The sequence below is a fragment of the Sinocyclocheilus anshuiensis genome, unplaced genomic scaffold, assembly GCF_001515605.1.
Source record: "Sinocyclocheilus anshuiensis isolate Anshui unplaced genomic scaffold, SAMN03320099.WGS_v1.1 scaffold330, whole genome shotgun sequence".
NCBI classification, from domain to species: Eukaryota; Metazoa; Chordata; class Actinopteri; order Cypriniformes; family Cyprinidae; genus Sinocyclocheilus; species Sinocyclocheilus anshuiensis.
Window position 1 is genome coordinate 1,784,446 of NW_015547689.1, and position 25,221 is coordinate 1,809,666.

General features: G+C 38.1%; 2 protein-coding genes across 3 annotated transcripts in view; both read right to left on the reverse strand.

The window, feature by feature from the left end:
- LOC107703490 (calpain-5-like) overlaps nt 1-19,583 on the reverse strand; it is a 33,422-nt gene extending 13,839 nt beyond the window's left edge. The window contains exons 1-3 of the mRNA XM_016506112.1: nt 19,507-19,583; nt 13,617-13,789; nt 5,900-6,031 (exon numbers count right to left, since the gene is read on the reverse strand). Of these exons, the coding sequence (XP_016361598.1) occupies nt 5,900-6,031; nt 13,617-13,781 (297 nt within the window). The 5' untranslated portion in view covers nt 13,782-13,789; nt 19,507-19,583. The remainder of the gene's footprint in view (nt 1-5,899; nt 6,032-13,616; nt 13,790-19,506) is intronic.
- A 2,045-nt stretch (nt 19,584-21,628) lies between these two features.
- LOC107703544 (cullin-5-like) overlaps nt 21,629-25,221 on the reverse strand; it is a 9,665-nt gene continuing 6,072 nt past the window's right edge. For both annotated transcript variants that reach the window (XM_016506220.1, XM_016506218.1), the window contains exons 13-19: nt 24,661-24,792; nt 24,465-24,588; nt 24,203-24,378; nt 23,745-23,906; nt 23,466-23,584; nt 22,654-22,777; nt 21,629-22,145 (exon numbers count right to left, since the gene is read on the reverse strand). In XM_016506220.1, coding sequence (XP_016361706.1) covers nt 21,951-22,145; nt 22,654-22,777; nt 23,466-23,584; nt 23,745-23,906; nt 24,203-24,378; nt 24,465-24,588; nt 24,661-24,792 — 1,032 coding nt within the window. In that variant the 3' untranslated portion in view covers nt 21,629-21,950. The remainder of the gene's footprint in view (nt 22,146-22,653; nt 22,778-23,465; nt 23,585-23,744; nt 23,907-24,202; nt 24,379-24,464; nt 24,589-24,660; nt 24,793-25,221) is intronic.

Here is a 25,221-nt window from a genome sequence, read left to right on the forward strand (position 1 = left end):
GGCTAGAGTGAGCGGCGGCCGGCGGGCTTGAGAACGGTGCGGCCGGCAGATTCGACGAAGGAGCGGCTGGCGGGTTTGCGGCAACCCCATGTGACGACCCGGGGCTAGACTCCGTTTCGTCCACGGTGAAAGCCAATCCGGCGATCCACAGCGTGAAGTTGATGCATTCCCTCAGCGACCAGCACGGATCAGCTCTAGACATGACAAAGCGGATATCGTCCTCTTTTGGAAGGCCAAACAAAGTAGTTTCGCTTTCACAACGAATCACACAGCATTCTAGTCGTGTCCATTTTTGGAAGGCCAAACAAAGTAGTTTCGCGTTCACAACGAAACACACAGCGCTTTCACGACATGGCGGCAGCAACAATACTACAGTGAGAATAAGTTACGCTTCTTTCTTTGCGTGAACATTTGGGCGGCGTTATGCTAATCTTCCCACATCATGATGTAGACATGTGGGGGCGTGTTAGAACGAGCCGTTTTAGGTAGGCGTGGTTGACTCTTAACTTTTATAAAGAATATCTCTTTGGATTTGAGACTTTAGTCTTTGCAACTTTACAGATCTTCTTTATGCACCAAGAGCTTGTAACACTTCAAAGTTGTTTGAACACGGCATCACAATATGTTAAGGGGCGTAACATTTCCATCACATGCTTGAGGTATTCGGCCAATTACAACGCACTGGATAGCTGGCCAATCACATCACACCTCGCTTTTTTAGAACGATGAGCTTTGTAAAAATCGACGCGTTTCAGAAATGCGGGGCATAGAGGAGAAACAATAATGTACATTTAGCAACATCATATGACCCCTTTAACATTGTCATGTACATTACCATGCCAATCCCTCCGAGAGTTGTCATGACAGAACTAAAATTAATGACATGACAAAATTTACAGGACATTTTCATCAAAAGAAAAAATACGAACAAAAACACCATAAAAATGAGCACTAAACTAGACGAGTTTCCAATATTGTGTAATATTTCGTGGATAAGGTTCATGTCATTGCTTATCAATTTAAATGTTCATAAATGCAGGCAGATGCAGCATTTCCTGAATGTTAAACAGTTGTGAGAAGGACACCAGGGTGATTTGGAAGCTGTATAGAACAACTACATCTCTTTCATCCTGAGCGAGTCCTCTGGGACAGAACAGAGATTAGATTTCAAGTACACCTCTCTGGTAATTGTTCCAAGATGAGCAGGTCCATTAACTGGGCTCAGGTACACACTGTGATACTGACTGCAGGTGACGTGCCGACCCACAGTTCTGTTCACCTCTAACGGAATCAGTCGTGAGTAAACTCTTATTGACAGATGAATGTGAAACAAACACGTGTATCAAACACAGATGCCTCGAATTCCCTCTTGGAAAACCCAGCATTTCTGTTGCCCAGAGCAACAAACATCTAAACAGAAACCCGCATTGTGAAATAAGTTGGTTTCAGAGCACAAGGTCTCGCTGTGGCACTCATACCGCAGAAGACATCAGCAGAGCCAAGAAGAGGTCACACGGTGGATAACAAGTCTAATCCGGTCAGACAAGAGAAGAAAAAAAAACAAGAAGAAGCCCTAAGCTGTCAGGTTTCAAAACATCTTCACTGGGAACATGTCTCTTGAGCTGACGTTCAACCTTGATATACAGCTGATGGAGATGATGCGTCTGCGCGTACAGTCTCTGCAGCAGCGAGGCCAGAAACGCCAAGACGGAGAGCGTCTACTGAAGTCCAACGAGCACGTCTACCACCTGGACTTCTCCGAACAGGCCCTGCATTTCACCCGCTGGAACATCCGCATGTCCGCACCTGGCTGCCTCAACATCATCGCCACCTCCCAGCTCTGGATGCCCGACCTCACCCACCTCATGACCCGCCAACTCCTCGAACCGACCGGGCTCTTCTGGAAAAGCGCAGGTGACGAACTCCTTCAATGCTACGAGGCTGATGCCCAGGAGTTCGGCGAGAGGATAGCCGAGCTGGCCAAGGTTCACAAGGTGATGTATTTTTTGTTCGCCTTTGAAGATGGCTTGAGTCCGGAGAACATCGAGTGCTCCATAGAGTTCCAGAAGTGAGAGAACCTGAAGGGTACGACGGCTTTCTGTTCAGTCTACTTAACCTAGACCTAGCAGTTTAAAATTATGTTCCTAAAGACCTATAAAATTAGATTTTGTAAAGTTATGACCAGGTCTTAAATGTTTTATGCAATTTGATGAGCTTTATTTGTCTGATTGCTCATGTTTAGCTGTTTTTCTGACTGTGATGAGACTTTAATGGAGGTAACCCAACATAAATCACACTAATAATTCAAGAAGATTAAAATTATTCATGAATAAAGCAAAACTTGTGCTTTTAGCAGTTGTAGTTATTAATTCTTTAAATAACTGATGCAAATAACTGTATTGGGGTGTGATGGCAGTGCCCTTGAGCAGTGGTTCTCAATCTTTTTCACTTCAAGGTCCTTAATGTCCACTATTTTAGTTGATTTTATGGATGAGGATTAAAAATAGGAATTTAAAAAAATATTTTACTCTCAATTTCTACCTGATAAAATATTTTTGAGCTTGGTTTAAATACAAAAATGTATATTAATAAAATATATACTGTATTAATAAATATATACAAATGTCTATGGAGGTATAACATTCTATACATTTTCATATTTTTAAAATCAGACTACCTTATATATCCAAGTTTTTGTAAACTGTAGGAATTCTGGTTCTTCAAAGAAAAAAACAGTTGGGGTTGTTAGTTGTTTTAGTTTATTTGAATGCATGGTTTGTCTTATTTTAAATGATTTAAGTCATTTTGTGACCCCCTGATTGATAACCACTGCCCTTGTGTATGTATCCATGCTGAGTGCATGTGATTGGTTGGGATAAAAGGTTGCTGCAAAGACACGGGGCAAGGATAGTAGCACGCACACCTTCATTTATCAATGCCCAACCCTGTCAGGAAAACAAATGACAGGACGGGGGAGAGCAGTCACATGGGAAAGCCCTAAAAGTCAACCCCTTCATGATGATGTGTGTTTCTAGGGGAGAGGAAATTTTTCCCTAGGCAGGGGAAAAAACTTCACACCCTGGGTAGGATGCAGGGAGACCGAAGCTTAACATTTAAGCTAAATAACAGCTCAGAAACCATTAACTGTCTACCACCAACAAAACTACAACAGAAACTGAAATACAGGGACTACGAGGTATGCATGTGTACATTCATGAAGCCACAGGTGAGTGGATCTCTCTCCCCTGTTTAAACATAATCAGGTAATGGTTCCTAATAGAGCACACAGATACTATGGCAGGATGCCACTTACAGCTGCTAATAGAGCTCAGAGAGAGTGTTTTGTGCATCCTCACACTTTAACACTGTAACGAATTAGTCCACTGAAGGCGAGCGTAGTGAAGAACCCAAGTGCAGTTTATTTACAGTGATCCAAACATAATCCAAACAGACGAAGACTAGAGACACAGACTTGACTTGACGAGGCATGAACAGACTAGACTCACCGACAGCGGGTTACAACATCAATACACGACAAGAGACAATGGCAACATGATGGCTACTTATAGCAAACAAGAGGGTCACATGACAAGGACAAACCAATGGGAAACAAGACACATGACTAAAACAACCAATCAGAACATGACACATACACAAGGCAGAGAGACATGAGGCAAGGGAAGCATGACACTAACAGCAGGAAACAATTACAAAATAAAAGACATGGAAAACATGAACATGAAACAAAACCCAAACACCAAACCCCACATTACATATCCCCCCCTCTAAGGGCGGCTCCAGACGCCCAAACAAACACAAACAAAACCCAACAAGTCCAGGAGGGTGGTGGAGTGGAGGCGGAATTGGGGGAGGGACGGAGGGCCAGGCCCATGAAGTGGAACAGGCAGAGCAGGGAGCCATGGCAGAGCAGACAGAGCGAGGAGCCATGGCGGAGCGGGGGAGCCATGGCGGAGCAGGCAGAGCGGGGGGCCATGGCGGAGCAGGTAGAGCGGGGGGCCATGGCGGAGCAGGTAGAGCAGGGGGCAATGGCGGAGCAGGTAGATCGGGCAGCCATGGTGGTGCAGGCAGAGCAGGAAGCCATGGCGGTGCAGAGACATGGACAGACCACTTGCTTGTGACGGAGCAAGCAGAGAGTTCTTGAATTGGGCATGACGATTGAGGACTTTGGAGAGGTGCTGTTTTCCTCCTCCATGACACCCACAGTGAAGGCAGAGCCACTCATTCGCAGAGCAAAGTCTATATATTGTTCAAGTGACCAGAAACAGAGCGATTACCTTGATGGAGGCGAACTAGGCGATCAGCTGGGTTCATTTTTGCGGTCATGTATTCTGTAACGAATTAGTCCACTGAAGGCGAGCGTAGTGAAGAACCCAAGTGCAGGAGCAAAAACAAGCAATATGGTGTCTAAAACGTAAGTGTCTTAATTAACTTATTGTTTATTGAATTCAATGTCACATTTGTAATCATGGTAATTTTTGGAGAAAAACGGCACTCTTCGTGTGAAATTGAATAACTATATGAAGTGGTATAAATATATAAATTTTCTGCCATCATGTCTTGAATTTGTGATCATTCTAAATGCATTTTAATAGACTGAATCATGCAGTGAAAGAAAACACTAAATGCGCACTCGCACTAACTAGTCTAGACTTCACGTAATGTATGCGTGCGCTCTGTAGGGATGTTTTGAGTGGTTTTTGCAAAATACTCGATAATGTCAAATCACACATCGTTAAAACAACAATTACGATATTATCGCAGACGATATATATCACACACCCCAGTTACAACATCAATACACAACGAGAGACAATGACAACATGATGGCTACTTATAGCAAACAAGAGGGTCACATGACAAGAACAAACCAATGGGAAACAAGACACATGACTAAAACAACCAATCAGAACATGACACATACACAAGGCAGAGAGACATGAGGCAAGGGAAGCATGACACTAACAGCAGGAAACAATTACAAAATAAAAGACATGTAAAACATGAACATGAAACAAAACCCGAACACCAAACCCCACATTACATACACACTCAATATGTAAGATAACAAAAAGATATTCTGACAAAATATGCAAGAATATGCAGGTTTAAATCCCACAACGCAGGTCTTGTGGGAGATGTCTGCAAGCTTAGAGTATCAAGGGAAAAGTGATACATGTACTTAACTATTTTTTGTGCTTGCTGAGAAAAACCTATTTCTATTGGGCAAACCATTCAGCCATAAAATTATATATAATTTAATATAATTCTATAATGATTCTATATTTATATATGTCAGAATTATATAGTATACTATACATTTATGAATTTTAAATCAACAGTAAAAAATAAAACAAACACTAAACAATGTGTACAAAATGTACATAAATTGATATTTTATAAAATACATTAATAAATAAATATAGAAAAATATATGACAATACACAATTAATAATATCAAGGGAAAAGTAATTTTAAACTATTCTAAATATCATTAAACATACTTAATTAACATAATTACATAATTAAACATAATTATATTATAATAACAAAATAATGATATTGATCATGTTTTTCTTATTTTTCTGTTTTGTCAAGATCACAAGACTAATAATGGCCTCCAAATTCTAGTACGCTCTCTTTATCTTGCATATTAATCAATGCTGAGTATATCAACAAGTCTTCTCACAGCTGCACTTCCATACTGAACGTCAGTGGACTTCATGTGAAACATGGTATTTGCTCTGATTTAAGCAATTTCTATATTTTATATGAATGAATATTCTGCACATTTCTTTCCATCTGCGCGGCAACAACATTGTAGCTTAGAGGGAACATTATATGCAGGATAGACACATGTTTACACTCTATAGTAACTTACTTTCTGCCACAGTGACTCTCGGGAAGCCAGGCTGGAGCAGGCCGCCACAAACCAGCAGTTTCCCAGCTGCCCTTGGTGCAGGTCATGGGCACTGATCCCATCCACAAACAAGCGAGGATCATCGCACAGCTCCTGATGGAGAAACAGAGAGAGAAATAAGAGAAATAAACTGGTGAGAAGAAAAGCACAGTGTGAATGGCAAAGATGCACCTGGGATAAACAAATGTATCTTTTAAGAAAGACTGCAGCAACCATGTCCAAAAACATAGTACTTTGATAAAAAAATATAGTACATTTTGCTTTATTTTGATTAATGTAAGGAGGAGGAAAACACAGTACTTGAAAAAGTGTTGGAGACAGAAGCAGGGCACAGGCTCTTTAATTAATTTAATTATAGTTATGAATCTAGATGAAGCAGTTCTGAAACTCTAATCAAATGACTCTCCTCTGCTCTGACGGCATCTAGCACACCTCTACACCGACCTCGTCAAAACCACCACGACACATAGCCCAGAAACAATGGGTAGCCAGAGATTTTGAGTGACCTAAACATAAAGGTCTGGGTCTCTTTAAACAGCTGGCATACACTGGGCACAGTGACAGAAGCTGAGGGGAATGTAGCGACTCACAGGCTATAGCTCATTTTGCCACCGTGTTGACAATCTCTCAAAGGAGTTGCCACAAATGAGCCCTGGAAAAGACTAAATGCTTAATAGAAAGACTTGTTTTCTTGCCATTATTTTGCAGCACACACATTGATTTTTCTTCTTGCATGCAGTTCAGAAACATGAAAATTACTTTTGGTCTTGGATTTTAAGAATCACTATTAAGAATGTACATGAAATCTACATTTTTACCCAGACATAACTGCTAGTCTAACAAGTCTCACACTTTAAGAATTACAAAGTTATTAAAAAGTTTTTTTTTTCCCAGTGGTCATGTCTCATCTCGCCTAAGGTACAAATTGAGCCAAGATCCCCTTGAAAACCATTTGAGCATGACACCCCTGCTGGTTCGGTTAGTCTCTGGAGGTATAAAATACATGTTCTCACAGTCCGAATTTACTCGATCTCACAACACTCATTTGTCTTTCACATTGTGCTATCCGAAATCATTTCCACAGCTCAGCAGGCGAGGACTCTCCTCGCTATCCGGCACACATCCAGCCCTGCACTCACACGCGCAACATTTCATTCTTTCAGCGCTGGGCTTCTTTCACCCTTTCAACAACTCACACAAACCACTAGAGATGAGACATTTCATCATGCCCCCATGGTGTGTGAGAACGGAGTGCAATGATGTCAAATTCACAAGGTGAAACACGTACACACAGCACACGGTAGACACGCTTCTCTATTCCAGAGCCAAGAAACCCAGACGGTGACACTACAACTCTGTTTTTGTTTGTGGTCTGCATTAAAAAACCTTGATACAATCACAGTGCATGACTGATTTTCCATCAGACCCTTTGATATTACCACTCTGTCATTCATTACACTATGCTATTCAGTCAAAGTTTGACTCAAACAGACAAGAATACAAATTCGGTTCGGTGCAGTGAGTTGGCTCAAGGCACCATCATCCCTCTGAGAGCAATGCCAGGTCATTTTGGGTTTCATTGAACGGATTAAATATCAATCCACGGTAATCTGATTCATTGCTGCCTTCTCATTTCTGACAGTTCTTTACAATTCAGATTTTTGATTAACAAGTGAGCAGCAACGAATCTAGCAAATCTATTTAAAAGCTTCAAAAGCGCTCTGACATCAGTTTAATCAATAAAACACTTGTCTGATAAGAAGCCATTTGTGTGTGCAGTTGAGCGAATGAGGAAAAACTCATAAAGAAAGAGACACATAAACAAAAAACATGAGTGCAAATGTATACAGCTCTAAACCAAATGAGCTGCCTTGCTGTCTAAACTCTCTACATAGACTGCTGTTTTCTAAGGAAACATCCAAACTAAAATAAACCTCATAAAACAAGCTATGACATATTTAGTCTATTTACAAAGGCAATACAAATACAGCTGTTCACTCTGGCATTAGCATGCTGCAAAGCGAACACCATCATAGGCTGCACAAACGGCATAAAAATGAAAAAGACTGACATAAATACTAGGTAAAAAAAAAGTCATGTTTTAATTAGACTGATTAATCATGCTTACTGTTTTTATCTATTTTTTTCAGTACTGAATGATTTATAACATACATTTGTTCAACATTTTATATTGATTTTGGTTGGACAGATTTTTTTTCCACCAAGCTCATCCATACGTTATACATATAATGCTCATTTGTCCAAAAATAGGTATCTTAGAAGGCAACATAATGATTCTGAATACATTGTTAACTAAAACTCAAACTAAAATTATTATTGGTAATTGAAATAAAGCTGAAATTAAATTAAATTAAATATAAAAATTAGATGAAAAACATTAGAAAAATTACAAATGTTGCATTAGCAAATAAATGAAATAAAGTTGAAGTTGAAGTACTTAAATTAGTCAAATTAAAACTGAAATAAAAATCTATGAAAAGTTAAATAAAAATATTAGAAAAAAAAACAAAACCTTATAAAAATGAGACAAAACTAAATTACTAAAAATAAAACGAAAATTTACAATATAAAAAATAAAAACTAATTCGAAATATTTTATTAAAATAATATTCTAAAACTCTGGCTGACCACATTTTCAGCCACGGCTTTGGCCACTTTTCAGCTGGCCAGGATGGGAGACCAGTTTTCTTTTTTTTTTTAATTTTCCCTTTTTCAACAGGGTATGATGCTTTTAAATTGTTCCTACTTAGGCAGCTCACAATAGGCTACTTCCAATCAGACTAAACTATAAAGAACCTTAATGGGCTTCTCTTGTCTCAGGGGCCGAAAAAACACCACCATTTGTCTCCAGGGTGCAATACATCAACCTTTATTTGACGAGCATTTAGTCTCTGAGGTTTTTGCGATTACCTTCACAGCTAGAAAGCCTGAAAGTGGAAATTAACATCCTTCACAAGTCCACAGTCTACCCTGTTCAGTTATGGAACAAAGGACGCTGAGACAAAGTCGCTGACAGAGAGAAAGAAAAGATATTGTTTGTGTGTGAATGCTCTCTTCAGAGCAGAATTTGTGGGTTAGTCGCTATTATGGAGTATTGTGTGTGTGTGTGTGTGTGTGTGTGAGTGAGTGAGTGTTAAGAGGATGGGAGAGCTGACTGATTAGAGTGCAAGGTCATTGTGTTATAGCTCAGCACTCCAGCCACCTCTGCGAACACACACACACACTTTTTAATCACAGCCCAAAATGGAATCCAAGGGGCAACCCTCTCCTGGGGCTAGAAGCTTTTATGTGTGTGTGTTTCTTTCACATTATCTCATGTATTGAGGGTTCACAGCCTAATATGAGTCTGTCTTGGCCAGCTTTGACAAATAAGACAGATCAGAACGCCAGACCAGTCACAGAATCATTGAACACAAACTCAGCTCAGTCCAGACACCAGTGAGCCCACAGTCTGCATAAATGACCGTCTATCACCTGTTCCACTGGCTTCAACTCATAAAACACAGTCTTTCTTCTCTTTGGAGAGCAGAGGTGACAAGAAATGGAAGGAAGCGGGTGGGAGTGAGGGATGGCAAGTGGTTAAAAAAGCACGACCAAGGACCCAAGGTGGGGTGGGGGGGGGCAGTGAAATATGAAGCAGCTGCGGTGAACTGCATTAAAGCTCTTAATGGCGTTCACTCAGTCAGAGTGATTTGTGGCAATGTCTTCATTCACGTCAAAAATGGAAAGAGTCAGGAGCATTTCATTTTTACAGTTCAGGTACAACAAACAACATGTCAACATGCCAAATCAGGATCCTCTTGATGGGGAGTGATTTAAAGTCAACAATGAATCAAAATTGGCTCCATTTACTTTCATAATATAAGTTTCTGCTGATTCATCAGTGCATGTTATTCCAAATGAAAAATAATGGTATTTTTTGTAATCTTTTATCAAAATGTATCAAACCCCTCTGTGGAACCACTTTATTACATATAGGCCATGCAGGCTATTCGTTTAGTCAAATAGCTATGAAGTCTTTCTATTGTTCAGACGTTTTTGGGTCAGTACAATGTTTTTGAATACTCTTATAAAGCAGAGATGCATTGAATTGATCAAAAGCGATAGTAAAGACATCTGTAAAGTTACAAAAGATTTATATTTCAAAAAATGCTGCTCTTTTGAACTTTCTATCAAAGAATCCTAGAAAAAAATGTATCATGGTTCCCACATAAATATTAGGCAGCACAAATGTTTTCAACATTGATAATAAGAAATGTTTCTTTAGCAGCAAATCAACATATTAGAATTGGAGTAATTCTGAAAATGAAATATATTAAAATAGAAAAGTTTTTTAAATTGTAATATTTCACAATATCACAGGTTTTACTGTACTTGGTAAAATTACAGTATTCTTTCAAAAATATGAAACAATTTTACTGACCCCAAACGTTTGAATGGTAGTACATTTTATGCAGTAATTTAATGTTTGTTAACATTAATTTATTAAAGGTTACAGTAATAATAATAGCATATAAACTCTGAAATACATCACATCACATAATGGGTTGTGAATAATGTTTCATGTTGATGTTAAAGTCCAGCAATGGGATAATAATGAAATTAAAAGTGTCAGGAACAGAAATAAAAAATAAGCATGATAGATAGTAAGTGCAGGTATAGCTAGAAAAACAAAACTCGACTAAACTATAATAAACTAAAGCAATCAGATAAAAACAAGCCCATCAAATCTTAAAAGTCCAAAATATTCCTCACAATCCCATTAAGCAATCTAAAAAAGTATGAATTCAAATGCAGAGACAGTCTGAGCATCATTATTCAGTCTCTATAGTCTTAATTATCACTACAACACAATGAATGTGATATTAGCACTGTACTTGATCCCTATATTCCCACATTCCCCGCTGCTCTTTCTGTGCCCATTAAGAAGGTGGAGATTTTAGCTTTGCAGTGTTGAACTGTGGTACAGACAGAACCAACTGTAGTGTCCGCCTCAATTATAGCCTGAATTAATGACGACAGGAGCTGCTGTGGTTGCAATTCAGATGCCCCGGACTGGAACACTTCACTGGTGTGTTTGAGCGAGTGTGTGTGCGAATGAGATTCTGGGTCGGGCATCATTCCAGGAGTGAGTGAGTGAGTGAGAGAAAGGGATAATTGACTTGGACAGGCTTGACACTTAGTATGCCCCTGGGCGAGACGGGCATGGGGTTGGGGGATGGGGGATGGTAGTATCACACAGCATCCCTGGGATTCGAATTGTTACAGATAGATTTTAGGAAGCTGCAATGTGTCATTAACTCAGAAAAGAGTAATGAAGCACAGGAAAACTGTCATGATGCTTCAAGAAGTCTGTTGATGTCTATTTCCCCTCAGCCAATGAGGTTTCACAAATCTAATGTGTCCTTGTGAACTAACATTGACATTATATGGTCAAAAAAGTATGCGGAAAACCCTGTCTAATAATTTTCAGAAAAACAAAGCAAAACAAAAAAAAAACAACAAAAAAAAACAAAACAACAGAAACTATAATTTACTGTCCCTTACGAAAAAGAAGTTTATTAAAGTGTACTATTACTATTATTATACTTTCAGTCTACTTTTTATGTACTTTTCAGAAATGTGCTTTATATACTTCTCAGAAATATATATTTAAAATGACATTTAAGTATACTTGACTTATACTTATGCTCCAGGAATCCATGTTTTCATTGTTTTCCGGTAGGAGGCGCTATTACACATCTTCTGTACAGAATTTCCAAAACACAAGTGAAGAAGAAACCAAAACAACAGATGCTTCCACATGTAATCTAACACGATCAGACATAAAACAGCATCAAAACTGTGTAACATTATGGAATAAAATGTCGACCCATGAAGAGCTTTGGGGAGTTGATCGACTCCATCAACGTTTTGATAATCATTCTGAATCCAATTCATAGTCTTCTCAGCTTTTTGTTCAAAATCTTATTTCTTAATTTTTTTTATGAAACTTACCCGCGCACTAATGTGTTTATAAAAAAGAATGCATGGAGCTAGAATAAAATGTTTTTCTTTACAAGCAGATACCCTGTTCTTTCTATTGATGTTTGTATGTTCAGATATTCATATAACAAAATATATACAAATTAATACATAAATAGGGACATAGTAGTATACTTAAAGTATGATGTAAAGTTCACTTAAAGGGGTCATATGATGCGATTTCAAGTTTTCCTTTCTCTTTGGAGTGTTACAAGCTGATTGTGTATAGATAAGATCCCTGAAGTTGCAAAGACTAAAGTCTCAAAACCAAAGAGATATTCTTTATCAAAGTTAAGACTCTGCCACGCCCCCCTAAAACGGCTCGTTCTAACACGCCCCCACATATCTACCTCACTATGTGGAAATATTTTCGCAGTAGTGAGTGGAAGTAGGCGGGTGCTGAGTCTGTGGCTGAGTCTGAGGCTGCTCTTTAAAAAAGCATCATATGACCCCTTTAAAGAAAACTTACGAGTATACTTGCAGTATAAACCACTAAACTAGTAGTTTACTGACACTATACTTCAAAGTGTACTAAAAATGCTACTACAAGTATTTAATTAGAAAACTATCAGTATTTTACTGACACTATACTTCAAAGTGTACTAAAAATGCTACAAGTATTTAATTAGTAAACTATCAGTATACCTATAAGTTCACTTTTAGTATAGTTGCAGTACAAACTAAAAACACAGATGTAAACTAGTTGTGTACTCAAATTTTACTACTGTTATACTTAAAGTATACTTAAAAGTATACTTTATATAATAGAAAGTGGTCCAATTTAGTCCCAAGGAATATTGAAGTACACTTACAAGTATACTACTAGTACACTGATATTTGTATACTTACTACATAAAGTATACTTAAAACTATACTTGAACTTTACTTAAGTATACTTAATAAAATAAACTTGAAGTATACTTCTTTTTGGTAAGGGGTGTCATCCAGTGATGGATGACAGACCTCCATTACGGATGAATGCTTTAGACTGACCTTTCCTTATGCCTTGGCTTTACAGTAACACTGATTATTGATTAGACTGATGATGAATTACCAACAGTATGTTACTGATCAACGTATATATTGATTGATAACAAGCAGGATCCAATTTTTAGCACATCAGCGCTGTTCTAAAATTACTCAGCATCTTGCTGAGCATCTAGACTATAAGACAAAAACTAAAGGACCTATATTTATTGGTATGCATGGCCATTTATAAGTAATTATTAGTCATTTAAACAATATGTAAGCAGTACTAGCATTTCTCAACTTGTTTTCAGGATACTTTGATGAACAGAAAGTTCAAAAGAACAGCATTTATTTGAAATAGAAACATCTTTCATCATTATAAATGTCTTTACTTCTAAACATTAATATCATGATTTTCTGTAAAGCTGCTTTGAAACTATATGCATTGTGAAAAGCACTATACAAACACAGTTGACTTAACTTGAAATGTAAATAGATTAACTTTAAAAGAAACTGAATGTGTTCATCTTTAAGGTTCTGTTTTAAAGGTTTAACAAAGTTAAATCAATCTCTTTCCAACAAGCAGTGCAGACCTACTGTATATCCCATCCTTTATGCTATCTGTTAAATGAAGAACTGTGAGACTTGAGTTCTGAGCACTGACCCCGGGTCTTTTCCAGTGCACACGGCCGATCCTGTTACCCAGGTAGAAGAGGGAGTCATCTACGGCAGGGAACAGTGGGTCCTCAAACAGACGTTCACTCTGTAGACACTGCCTCTTGAGGTTGGAGTAATGCTGCCCCTCGAAGGCCTTCACAGAGGAGAACATCTTTCAGCCTACAAAGGGACAACACACAGACAGAGAGAGAGAGAGAGAGATTTGGCAATGTGAGACAGATGCAGTGCAGACATAGTACAAGGCGCACTTGCTCCTGTCAACTCAGGTAAAGAGCTCATCACCTTCTTCAACAGGAACATTTGTGTGCATGCGTGCATGACTTTCTAACTTTGTGTTCGTTCATTATTTGTTTCAAGCATATTGCTCATAAAAACGGAGTGAATTCACCACCAGTTCCAAAATGAAAGAAATGCTTTCTGGAGGTGTGGGAGCACAAGTTTGATCAGTTGGAAATGTTTGACAGGTATGCCGCATCAAATCTTTTGTTTGGGGTACTTAGTGGCTAAGCTAACTAATTATTTGACATTCTAACTGACATACTAACTAACATAACTGACATTATTTTAATTCATTTTCCCATGTTGGTTTGTTATTATTATTCAATTGATCACCAAATTATTATTCAACTGATCACCAAAAGTCAAGGGAAGTCGTGGCCTAATGGTTAGAGAGCCGGACTTGTAACCAAAGGTAGCGGGTTCGAGTTTCGTACCGGCAGGGATTGTAGGTGGGGGGAGTGAATGTACAGCGCTCTCTTCCACCTTCAATACCACGACTGAGGTGCCCTTGATCAAGGCACCGAACCCCCAACTGCTCCCCGGGCGCCGCAGCAAAAATGGCTGCCCACTGCTCCGGGTGTGTGTTCACGATGTGTGTGTGCACTTTGGATGGGTTAAATGCAGAGCACTAATTCCAAGTATGGGTCACCATACTTGGCCACATGTCATGTCACTTTCACTTTCAAATCAGTATATTAGAATGATTTCTGAAGGATCATGTGACACTGGAGACTAAAGGAATGACAGCTGAAAATTCAGCTTTTCCATCACAGAAATAAATTACATTTTATACTATATTAAAACAACTATTGAAATTGTTAATAATATTTCACAATATTATTGTTTTTACTGCATTTTTTATCAAATAATTGCAGTCTTGGTGAGTATATTCTTTAAAAAAATCTTCAAAACTTTGGACGTTAATTTATAACCTAAATGTCAAATAAAATAAAACAAACTCTACCTGGTCACATTGCATATTGGTCAGATGTTGTTTTTTTTCTTTTTCCCTGTCTAAGTGGGCATTTCTAGGTCAGTGTAAGCTGCAAAATGGACCAAACAAAGTCAAAAGTGTGCACCTGGCCAGACTCCATGAGACTGAGAGAATCTAAAAACACAATTAGACTAGACAAACAAAAGATATACGATCACAATGCAACTGCTTTCTTTTAGAGATCGGAAGGAACGCGTCCCTCTAGCATTGATAATCTACAGCACACACTTACTCTGCCTGGCAGGAGGAGATGAAGTCACGTGGCAGGAACCATGTCACTGTGACTCGGCGCTGCTGGGACACTTTGCTTCAAATCCAGGTTGAACTGGAACGTATCATTACAGGGCTGTATTCATCTCAGAGACTGGTAGTGTAAAAGCGATGCCTACTGGGATGAGTGTGTCGGTTTAGCACCCCTCTTCCATTGACTGGGGAATACCTTTTTTGACTGAATGAGTCTATAAGAGCTATTCAAGAGTTTGAAAGTAGTTCAGATGAGCGAAACTTGAGAACATCTTATCCAGAGATGCCGCTTACAGCTCTACGTATCTGTCCAGATCTACAGAAAAGGATCTTTCTGTCCATTTCTCTGCACATTTCCGATGTGTTGTCTGACACAGTACAAGGCGCTCTTGTTCCTGTCAACTCAGGTAAAGAGCTCATCACCTTCTTCAACAGGAACATTTGTGTCACATTATGGAATAAGCATGGGCAGTCTGTCAATCACAGCTCTCTCAGAGGCTAGTTTCGAGAGCTGAACAAGTCGAGCTGTGGTGAATTATTCATCCCCACTCCCAGACCTTCAGGAAGATTAATTATGTCTTCAGCTTTCTGTCCATTCTCTCTGCACTAATGACAGAAAACTAGCTTATGCCATTCTACGGCCAGCTCTGCAGTGAAAATGTAAAGACTGGAGTCATAGATGATAACAGCTTCATCATTATATGGTCAAGCAATATCAAGTTATCAAATGTGGGATGAAGCTTCTTCCACATCTTGATGATCTCATTTATTGGCGATTGTAATAACAACATCATCTTTGCAAGTTATAATATTCTGGATTCAATATAAGTAACGTAAGCTTGACAGCATTTGTGACAACGTTGATTACCACCAGTGTTGTTACAGTTAACTAAAACTAAAACTATTAAAATAGTTTTCTTTATTAAAATAAAGCTGAAATAAATAAAAAATATATATAAATATTAGATGAAACAAAATGTTGCCATGGCAACTACCAGAAATAAAATAAGTTTAAGTACTAAAATTATAAATAAAAGCAAAATTGAAATAAAAAAATTACAAATGTCAAGAGTACAAAGAACTAAAACAAACTAAAATTAAAACGGAAAATATAAAAATAAAAGTTAATTAAAAACATTAATAAATACTACATATAAATAATACTAAAATAACAATGATTATCACAAACAAAAATCTAAGTCTAAGAAAAAAATCTATGTTATGGTCAGCCACCTATGAAAGTGTTAAAACTTGCATATTATTTGAGCTGTAAAGCTGGTTAAGTTATCATTTTTACAGTTTTTTTTTTAGGGTTTATGGTGTTAAGTTGTCATGGTGACAAACTTATAAAATTAGACAAATTTACATAAACTGTATACAGAATTTTTTTTTTTTTTTCACAATAAAATCATCTTAACATGCACATTGTTCACAAATCATGGCTATACTACTGAAACGGTGCGGATTTTAAAAGTTCACAAATTGGCCTCATTCACTTCCATTGTAAGTGCCTCATTGTAAACAAGGCCTTTGCTTTTTTCCAAGAAAAGTGAAAATCAATTTTTGTGGTAATCAACATTAAGCCACAAATGTACATGATTGAGCTTAATGTGTACTGAAACAGTCATTTCCCTTTAAAATGCTTTATAGTATCTCGCTTTTTAAACAGAGAACTTGTGTGTGGGACTGGTTTGGTTAACTGGATTGTACAGTACACTTGACTGGAGCACCTGAGGAAATGAAAACACTGCAGTTGGACAGCCAGCACGGCAGATGGTGCCTGGCCTCATCTCGTGACTGATTCGTGACATCAGTGAGACCACCACACAGGCAAACCATCTCTCCTCTACCTCCTGATGGGAGGAAACAGGTAGGGAGTGCTGAGGCTTGCAAGTGGAATTCACACTTCAGGGTTCCAAAGAGTAGAACTGAGGGATCAAAGCAGCAAGAATATCATGTGATTATCATATGCATATGTTCATAAGGTTTTATGAATGTGGAATGCCTTAAGCCTAATGACAGATGTAATATACTAGTTGACAGACAGATAGTGGCCTTTTGACTCTCCCTCACAGCCAACTTATGTACCACTAGCTCATAAAAGGTTACAAGCACGGTAGTGGAATGATGGAATTTATGGTCTCTCGACTTTGTTTTTTCACATAAAGCATAATGCTTAATAGAGCAGAGTGAGACCCAGAAAATTGAGTTCCTGAAGAAAATGCACTGTATGAATCCCACGGGATGGCAGGGCCACTGTGGTGCACCACCTACAGAAACTCCTACTGTGGTAGTAGAAAGAGGGGTAGAGTAGATGGAGAAAAACGTGAGAATGCTAGAGAGGAAGCTGCACTGGATAGCAGGCAGAGAGACAGTGCACCAAAGATGATGAAAACCCCCTCCCCTTTCTGACAATCACCATTTCAGGGTATCCCAGCTGCGTCACTGCAGCCGCCTCATGAATACATGTAGCATGTCATCTCACCAACCATACAGTATGCCTAGAATTACCCCTCACACTCCATGACTTACAATGAACACTCAAAACATGCATTGCTGAATCCATCACTATTACAAAATATGCTAAATTTAAAATGTACTGCAGTCAGTGTTGGATGGGTTCCTTCTGAAATGCAGTTTACTACTGACTACAAATTGCATTACTAAAACTAAAATCTCAACACTTTTTTTTCCTTTAGTGTCACAAACAAGAACAATTTTGAACTATTTTGACAGAAATATACATATATCATCATCATCAGTCTATGATTATATCACTAATTGCAAGTTTTGATAAAAAATCACTAATTTGTACATTTCAATAAACAATTGTGAACTAGTTTGACTAGCAATCTGATAATGTTTACTAGCCGTGCTAGAAAATACAGTTTAAGATGGTGGCTGGTTTCTAGCTAGTCTAAGATGATCCCCATTAGCTGGTAAACAGATTTGGACCACTAACAAATCAGTTACTAGTTGGTCATCACATTTATGGTGGTCAAGCTGGTTTATGGAACACTGTGGCTGGTCATCCAGTTTATAAGCTAAGAATAGAACTAGTTAGATTAGTAAATTAGTAAAGTTCATTAGCCCCGCTGGATCACTCTTTAGATGGTAGCTTTATTTTGGGACATAGCAGCAGCTTTCTACCTGGTCTGAGATCGTCATTAGCTGGTAAGCATCTAACTAATCGAATTCAAATCGTCATTAGGACTAGGCTAATGACCATCTTAGACCAGCTACAACGCACCTAGTGAACTAGTTAGAGTAGTAAACTCTATTGCAGCAATAAAACACGTACCAGTTGGTCATAACAGTTTAAGGTACGCAATCTGGGTGTTAGAAGTAGAACATGGTGACTAATCAGTCAGCTAATGACCAGATTGGACCAACTTAGACAAGCTAGAACATACTTAATGAACTCGACAGATTAGTAAAAATCAAGTTTCATGTTTAGACCATGGTGTCTGGTCAACCACCTGACCAGCAAATAATCATCTAGATACCACAGGTAGAATGTCCTAAAACACAGCAACCAGTTGAATTTTATAACGGGGAGTTAATTTGCAGTGGTCTTTTGTCATTTATGTATAATTTGGAGGTACACAGTGATAGATTGTGTGTCTCCCTTAAAGATATTAATAAATTATTTAACAAATAAATGTATTACTGCTGCCTGATAGATTAGTAATCAAAACCGTCATCAATGTGTAGCTAATTCATATATTTTAAAATGTAATGTAGACTAATTACAAATGCTTGATCTGATTAGGTCAACCAGATTACCCATCACTGACGGCACTACACCATAAGGTTTCACCATTCAAACAAACATGTCATCAGATGAACGTTGCATTAACTGTTCTGGGTTAAAACACAGTAAGGTTCCCGTTAAGGACCAAGGAACTGCCCACTCCTGTCAGCCCGGTGGTCAAACTAATCTTAATAAGAAACGCAAGGCGTGGGGACAACTAATTAACGACATACAACGGAAAGTGCTTTCCTTTGCTGTTCTAGAACAATTGGGCTCTACTTTGCCCGAATGCACCGAAGAGATGCAGTAGGCTTCCAGTTCACACACTAGCTTTAAATATATGACAATTGATGCCTGCAACCGCCACGAATCTCCATCTAATAAAAGCGGAATACTATTGTTTCGCTTCTGCACGCGTCCCGTCAGGTGGCAAGATTTACCTCTCGCGCTTAAAACGCAAGACGATCAACATAAATCAGCGCGCTCATCTCGTTTGTTCGGGTAATTACAGTATCGCATTCTAAACGTGTCAAATTCGATCTGATGTCACACATTGCTCGTGTAACAGACCCGCACGGCCTCGCTGTATGTGAAATAATCTTATACCTGAGCACAACTCCAGTCCCACGGTGGCGTCTCTCGCTCCGGTCCTCCCGGTATCCAGCGACGTTCTTGTGGTCCCGTGCAACTGAGGCTCTTCTCCGAGCTCCGGATCACTCTCACGCGTGTCTGGGAGGGGCCTACGAGCGGAGGGGGAACTCCTAATCTGAGCATGTGCGGCGGGGTAGACACCAATATATACACACGCGCACACACACACACACTGACAATAACACAGTGATTGCAACAATAAATAAATGATGCATTCTGTCGTTTTTGTCAGAAAGAGAGCCATTATTCAAGAGCATTAGCGTGTAACTCAACACAACACCATTCTTCCAGTTTTATTAGTCAGGAGCAAGTGGCCATCTCATCAGCACCATGGACAGCGGCAGTGTACATTGCTAACTTGCCACTAGGGAGACAAACAGGGACACACTAAGCAGAGACTGAGCTGATGGGTAAAACAACTGAGGAAAAACTGCCTGAGGCCTGCAGTTCTGTGTAATAACATATCATGTTGTGAATCATGTGGATAATTTGATCACTAACAACACAATTGGCCTGAACTTTACATTTCCTTAATGCAATGAAAGGCATGTGTTGTTTACTATTGGATGTTTAGAGCTAGGTTAATTTGATAAGCCAGCTGTGAACTCAAAATGCACACAGCTGGATGGCTTTTTCACGACGTAAACAATATTTTCACCTAGTGCCTTGATGTTGAAGGTGGTAAAACAATTAACCCTCTAGGGCCGGTTGTGTAAACTGCTTAGACTAGTCTTAAAAAGTTAGTCATCTAATTTGTTTTCTTCAAGACTGGTCATAACTTTTTAAAGTCAGTTACAAAAAGGTAGATTGGCCCAGTTTGAATAAGTAAGACTGGTTACCTCTTGGCTAACTGCTAGTTGGTCAAACTAGTTCTTCAGACAGTCTTAAAATAGAGGCTATAATTATGCAACTGGCCCCTGGTGTTGTTCGGTCATTTTAGACCGATTTTTTTTTTTTAAATCGCTACTTCATCGGAATGGTTCATGAAACAGTCGCTATGTGAAAATAAATAAATACAAAAATAAATAAATTATATATATATATATATATATATATATAATAAAAATAAATTTGTGGACTTGATTTGAAAAAGCTAAATGGTCGTAAAAAAAATAGTCACTCTTGTATTGTTCGCGGTCAAAAATGTATGCACATCTCCATTGGAAATGAATGGGAAATACGCAAAAATATGAAAATACAGAGAATTTTTTGAGCGTACAATCTACAAATCATTCACAATACAGAAAAAAGTGCACAGCAACACAAAGCATGTTTGCAAATGTGTGAAATAAAATCAATAAATCAGCCACAATGCAGTAAAAACACAGACACCAAGGAAGGGGTTAAAACATCAAAAATGCAAAACAGACACACACACACACTCAAACACACACAATTATACACGCACACAAATGAACTTGTGTGGCTGTACAATATGGCAAAATTAATCAAGGACACTCAAATAAAAGGTTGAAATCAGATTGATTAACCTCTGATAAAGCCTTCCTGTTAATTGTTGATGTTATGTGTAACAAAGTGTCTTTCTCTGTGTTCCAGTTTTACTGTAGTAAAATTAATGCAAAAACTGACATTTCAAACGAACTTTAAAAAAAAAAAATCAAAACCTTTACAAAAAGTTGTCTTTGAGAATGTCTAAATATATATACAAATCCACAACTTAATAAAAACAAGTATTTTTGTCTAAAAACAACTAGAGCATTTATAAGCCTTTTATATAGAGCTATATAGGAATCTAGTGGCTAAACCATAGAATTGCAGATGATTTTCATTTTTTTACTCCCACCAGATGGCACTAATCTGCCTTCAAAAATTGGATTTTAAAGGCATTCTCAATTTTAACAAGAAATACTGCCGTAATTGAAAAGCAATATAAAAATATTAGAAAACAAATGTTTTATTTTCAATGGAAAAAAATTTATCATAATCATTGCATAAATATTAATTAGTACCATGAAATTCTCCCAAAATACAAAAAAAAATATATATTATTGAACACAAATATATTACATTGATTTTACTGAAAAAAAAAGTTACATTTCAGGTGTTTGGTCACTTTTGACCACGGACAACACAAGTGTGACCCCCAAATGAACAATAGCAGAGGTTAAAAGTTTGCACAAGATGCATATAAATTAGCCACAGAGATTCTGCTCACTTTACTCCTCTATTTCTTCCAAAGTTTGCTTTTATTCATTTCATAGATTTGTGAAGTAAGGCAGGGATTTGTCAGCAATTTCTCAGCGTGATGTGTCTTGAGATAAATCTAGTCAATCACCCAGCAGGCCAAGCTGGGCAATGAGCTGAAATCAGATATGGAATCCTCCAAAGGACAGCTAGTGTCTAAAAAAAACATCCCAGAGTACACTGGGCGTGGTCGGCTATGCCATGTAGATAAATGTGTTAATGTCCGTCTCGTCCCGTTTGATGTATTTTTGTTCTATCAGCCACTCGATCTGCTCTTTGATCATCTTTTTCTGGGGCAGAAACATGTTCTTTAGGATCTCCACCAGCTCCGTCTGAAGCTGAGCATTGCTGATCCGCTTCCTCATCTTCATAATCTGAATGATAGCTTCCTGCACAGAGTGAGGAAGAAGAACTTGGTGACAAATGAGGTTTACGTCAGCATATCAGAGAAACGTTTTGTCTGAAATGTTTCTCATAGTTTTGTTATACAGGTTTATGCTTAAATGTTTGAATTTAGTTTAGTAGACAAATGTAACTGTATTTAAAATGCCTGCACATGAATGTCCTAACAAACAATTTTCATAGAAAAAAAAAAATTAATGGATGAGTTGCACCAGATGGTGAAAGAAAAGCAGCCAACAGTGCCCAGCTTACATGGGAACTCCTTCAACACTGTTTGAAAAGCATCCCAGGATGCACCTCATGAAATCACTACAAATGCAAACTTCTGTTTGAATTAATTCATAGATTGATTACTTTACCATTATTCAAAAATGTGGACAATAAAGATTGAGTAGGTGTGACTGAACCTATGATCATATATATAAATACACAAACATATACACATATCTCAATCATTAAGATCACGTGAAAGTGATAGGCTCATAACTTCAATACCTGTGTGCGTAATATCCTAAGTTGCACTATGACCTCATTTTCTTCTTCACGCATTCTCTCTGTGGTGAGTTGTAATCGACCAATCAAATTGATCTTCCCTCTTTTTTGGACCTTTGAGTTTTTTCTGTGTAGAAGAGATCATTAAATTGAACTGAGGTCTGTTAAAACATGCAATTAATAATATAACGTAATAGTCCAGCAATGTATGTACTTAGATATGAACTATGATACGTAGTATGTAGTACTTATAAGATAATTGTATGTGCATACAGATTATTCAAAAGTTTGGGTTTAGTAAGATTTTTTTTAAGAAACTAATAATTATTTTCAACAAAGATGCATTAAATTGATCAAAGTGACAGCAACACACAAACATTTCCAAAAAATATTAGGAATGTCATAAAAAGAAATGTTTCTTAAGCACTAAAGCAGCATATTAGAATGATTTCTGATCATTATCATGTGACACTAATGGTAGCCGAAAATTCAGCTTTGCCACCACATGATAATTACATGCAATAAAATACATTTTATAAGATACTGAAGTAGGAAAAAAGTAATATTAAATTGTAAAAATTTAATATATTTTTTTAAAAACAACAAAAATATCCTTGGTGAGCATAAAGAAACCTTTTTCAGAACCATTGTAAAAATCTTTCCAACTCCAAACTTTTGAACGGTAGTGCATGGAATGTGATGAAAATATGCACAAGGTTTATGATTTATATGCGTATGATTTATTAACACAAGTATTATTTAAATTATTCATCATTCTTCGGCAAATGCGACCAGTGTGTGATGATTGTGCTTACATTAAAGAAAACTCTTGATTGATGTAAAATACAGTGCCTTCTGCAAAGTCTTTAGGAGAGCCCACCACAGGTTCATACGACAGCACCTGACGCTTTAGTTTAGAGAAAGCTACAAGAGACTACACATTTAAAACATCAAACAAACAAAAACAAAGAGTTAGGCAGGATTTAGTAAAGTCAATGTCACATCAGATCCTTTCATTCGTATTCCATATGATCATGTCCTTCCCACTGCCATTTAAACAGTTGTGGAACTGTCATCAAAATAAAGACTGTTACCCAGAGAGTCCGGCGCAGCTCAGCGTCTGGAAGTTCCGTGGCTAGTTTCAGATTCTCAAAGCTGATCCTCTCTCGGGGCCTTTGGTTCCAGGCAAACAGCACAGCTAACTGGAATGTTGTGACTTCTAAATCATACTGCCCAACTTCATTCTTGAATGTGATCTAGGAATAGAAGAGATGAAACCAATCTTGATCTGCTCCCTTGACAGAACGGACCCCTAAAAAATGTCAAAGTCGAGGCAGAATCTCCAGTGTAGCAATAATCCTGACATTTCAAAGACTAAATAAAAGTTCACCGCAACACAATTCACAGTAGTAGGGCTTGCGAGCATCAAAGTTCAGTACAAAACACACAGACAACAAATTAGTCTCAACGGGAAGAGGCTGGTTTTGGGTCTCCCCTATTTTCCCAGGAAGTAGAGCATGCTGTTATACGAAGGGCTGAAGCTGCTACTCACAATGCCATTGGACATCAAATGGTGCCAGTGTAATTTTCTGCCACTGTGATTTTTCTTGTAAAACTCCTCGACTTCAGGAATGAGATCTTCTAGTTCGGTGGGCAGAGATACAAACACTTTCTCTGAACTCCGAGACCATGCGCCTGCATTCAAGATCTTTATATTGACCGAGTCAGCTGTAGTGTCAAGACAAAAATAAGAATTAGTTCAAACTTACAATAGGATAGTTTAGGAGCATCAGTTCAGAAGTGGCATATCTGACCTGGTAATGCAAGCTTGTTGTGTTTGTGCATTTCTTTGAAGGATTGATTTAAGTCTTCTGACACTTTGATGTCCTGGAACATTCTGGCGAGCTTGTTCACGTAATCTGCTGGCATACCAACCTCCTGTACGCACACAAAAGTCACTTAAAGACATTCACTAAACAGTATTTCATCCATGCTTTCAAGCCCCCTTACCCTGAGCCACTCCACCATGTTCTCTTCAATCTCACTGTCTGCAGAAATGTCAAGAATAAGCCTGCGGGTCAAGTGCGCTTTGTGGTACCTCATGAAGACATCTTTGTTCTGAACATACTTTAGAACCAAGAGCTGTAATCAGTACATGAAAAGATATAATTAACACATTGCGTCTGATTTGACAATTGCAAACAGAGGCGTGATTAACATTTGCAAAACATACTGCCACAATAAAACACAAATATTTATTGTTCACTCCACCCACTCACCCACTCACTCACTCACTCACTCACTCACCACTTCCTTCAGCTTGGCCTCTATCTCCTCTGAGGTGAGTTTCTTGCTCAATGGAGTTTTTCTAAGGAGCATATCACAGTAGTTGGCCAGCAGCTCTGGACATTTGGACTCTGGTTGTGTTTTCAGACCCACACTGCAAACAAAGGACAGATAATACAACCCAGATAGTATTTAAAATATATTTTTTAAATCTTCAATTTTTCTTAAAATTTTCAGAAGATACACATACATACATACATATATTTATATATATATATATATATA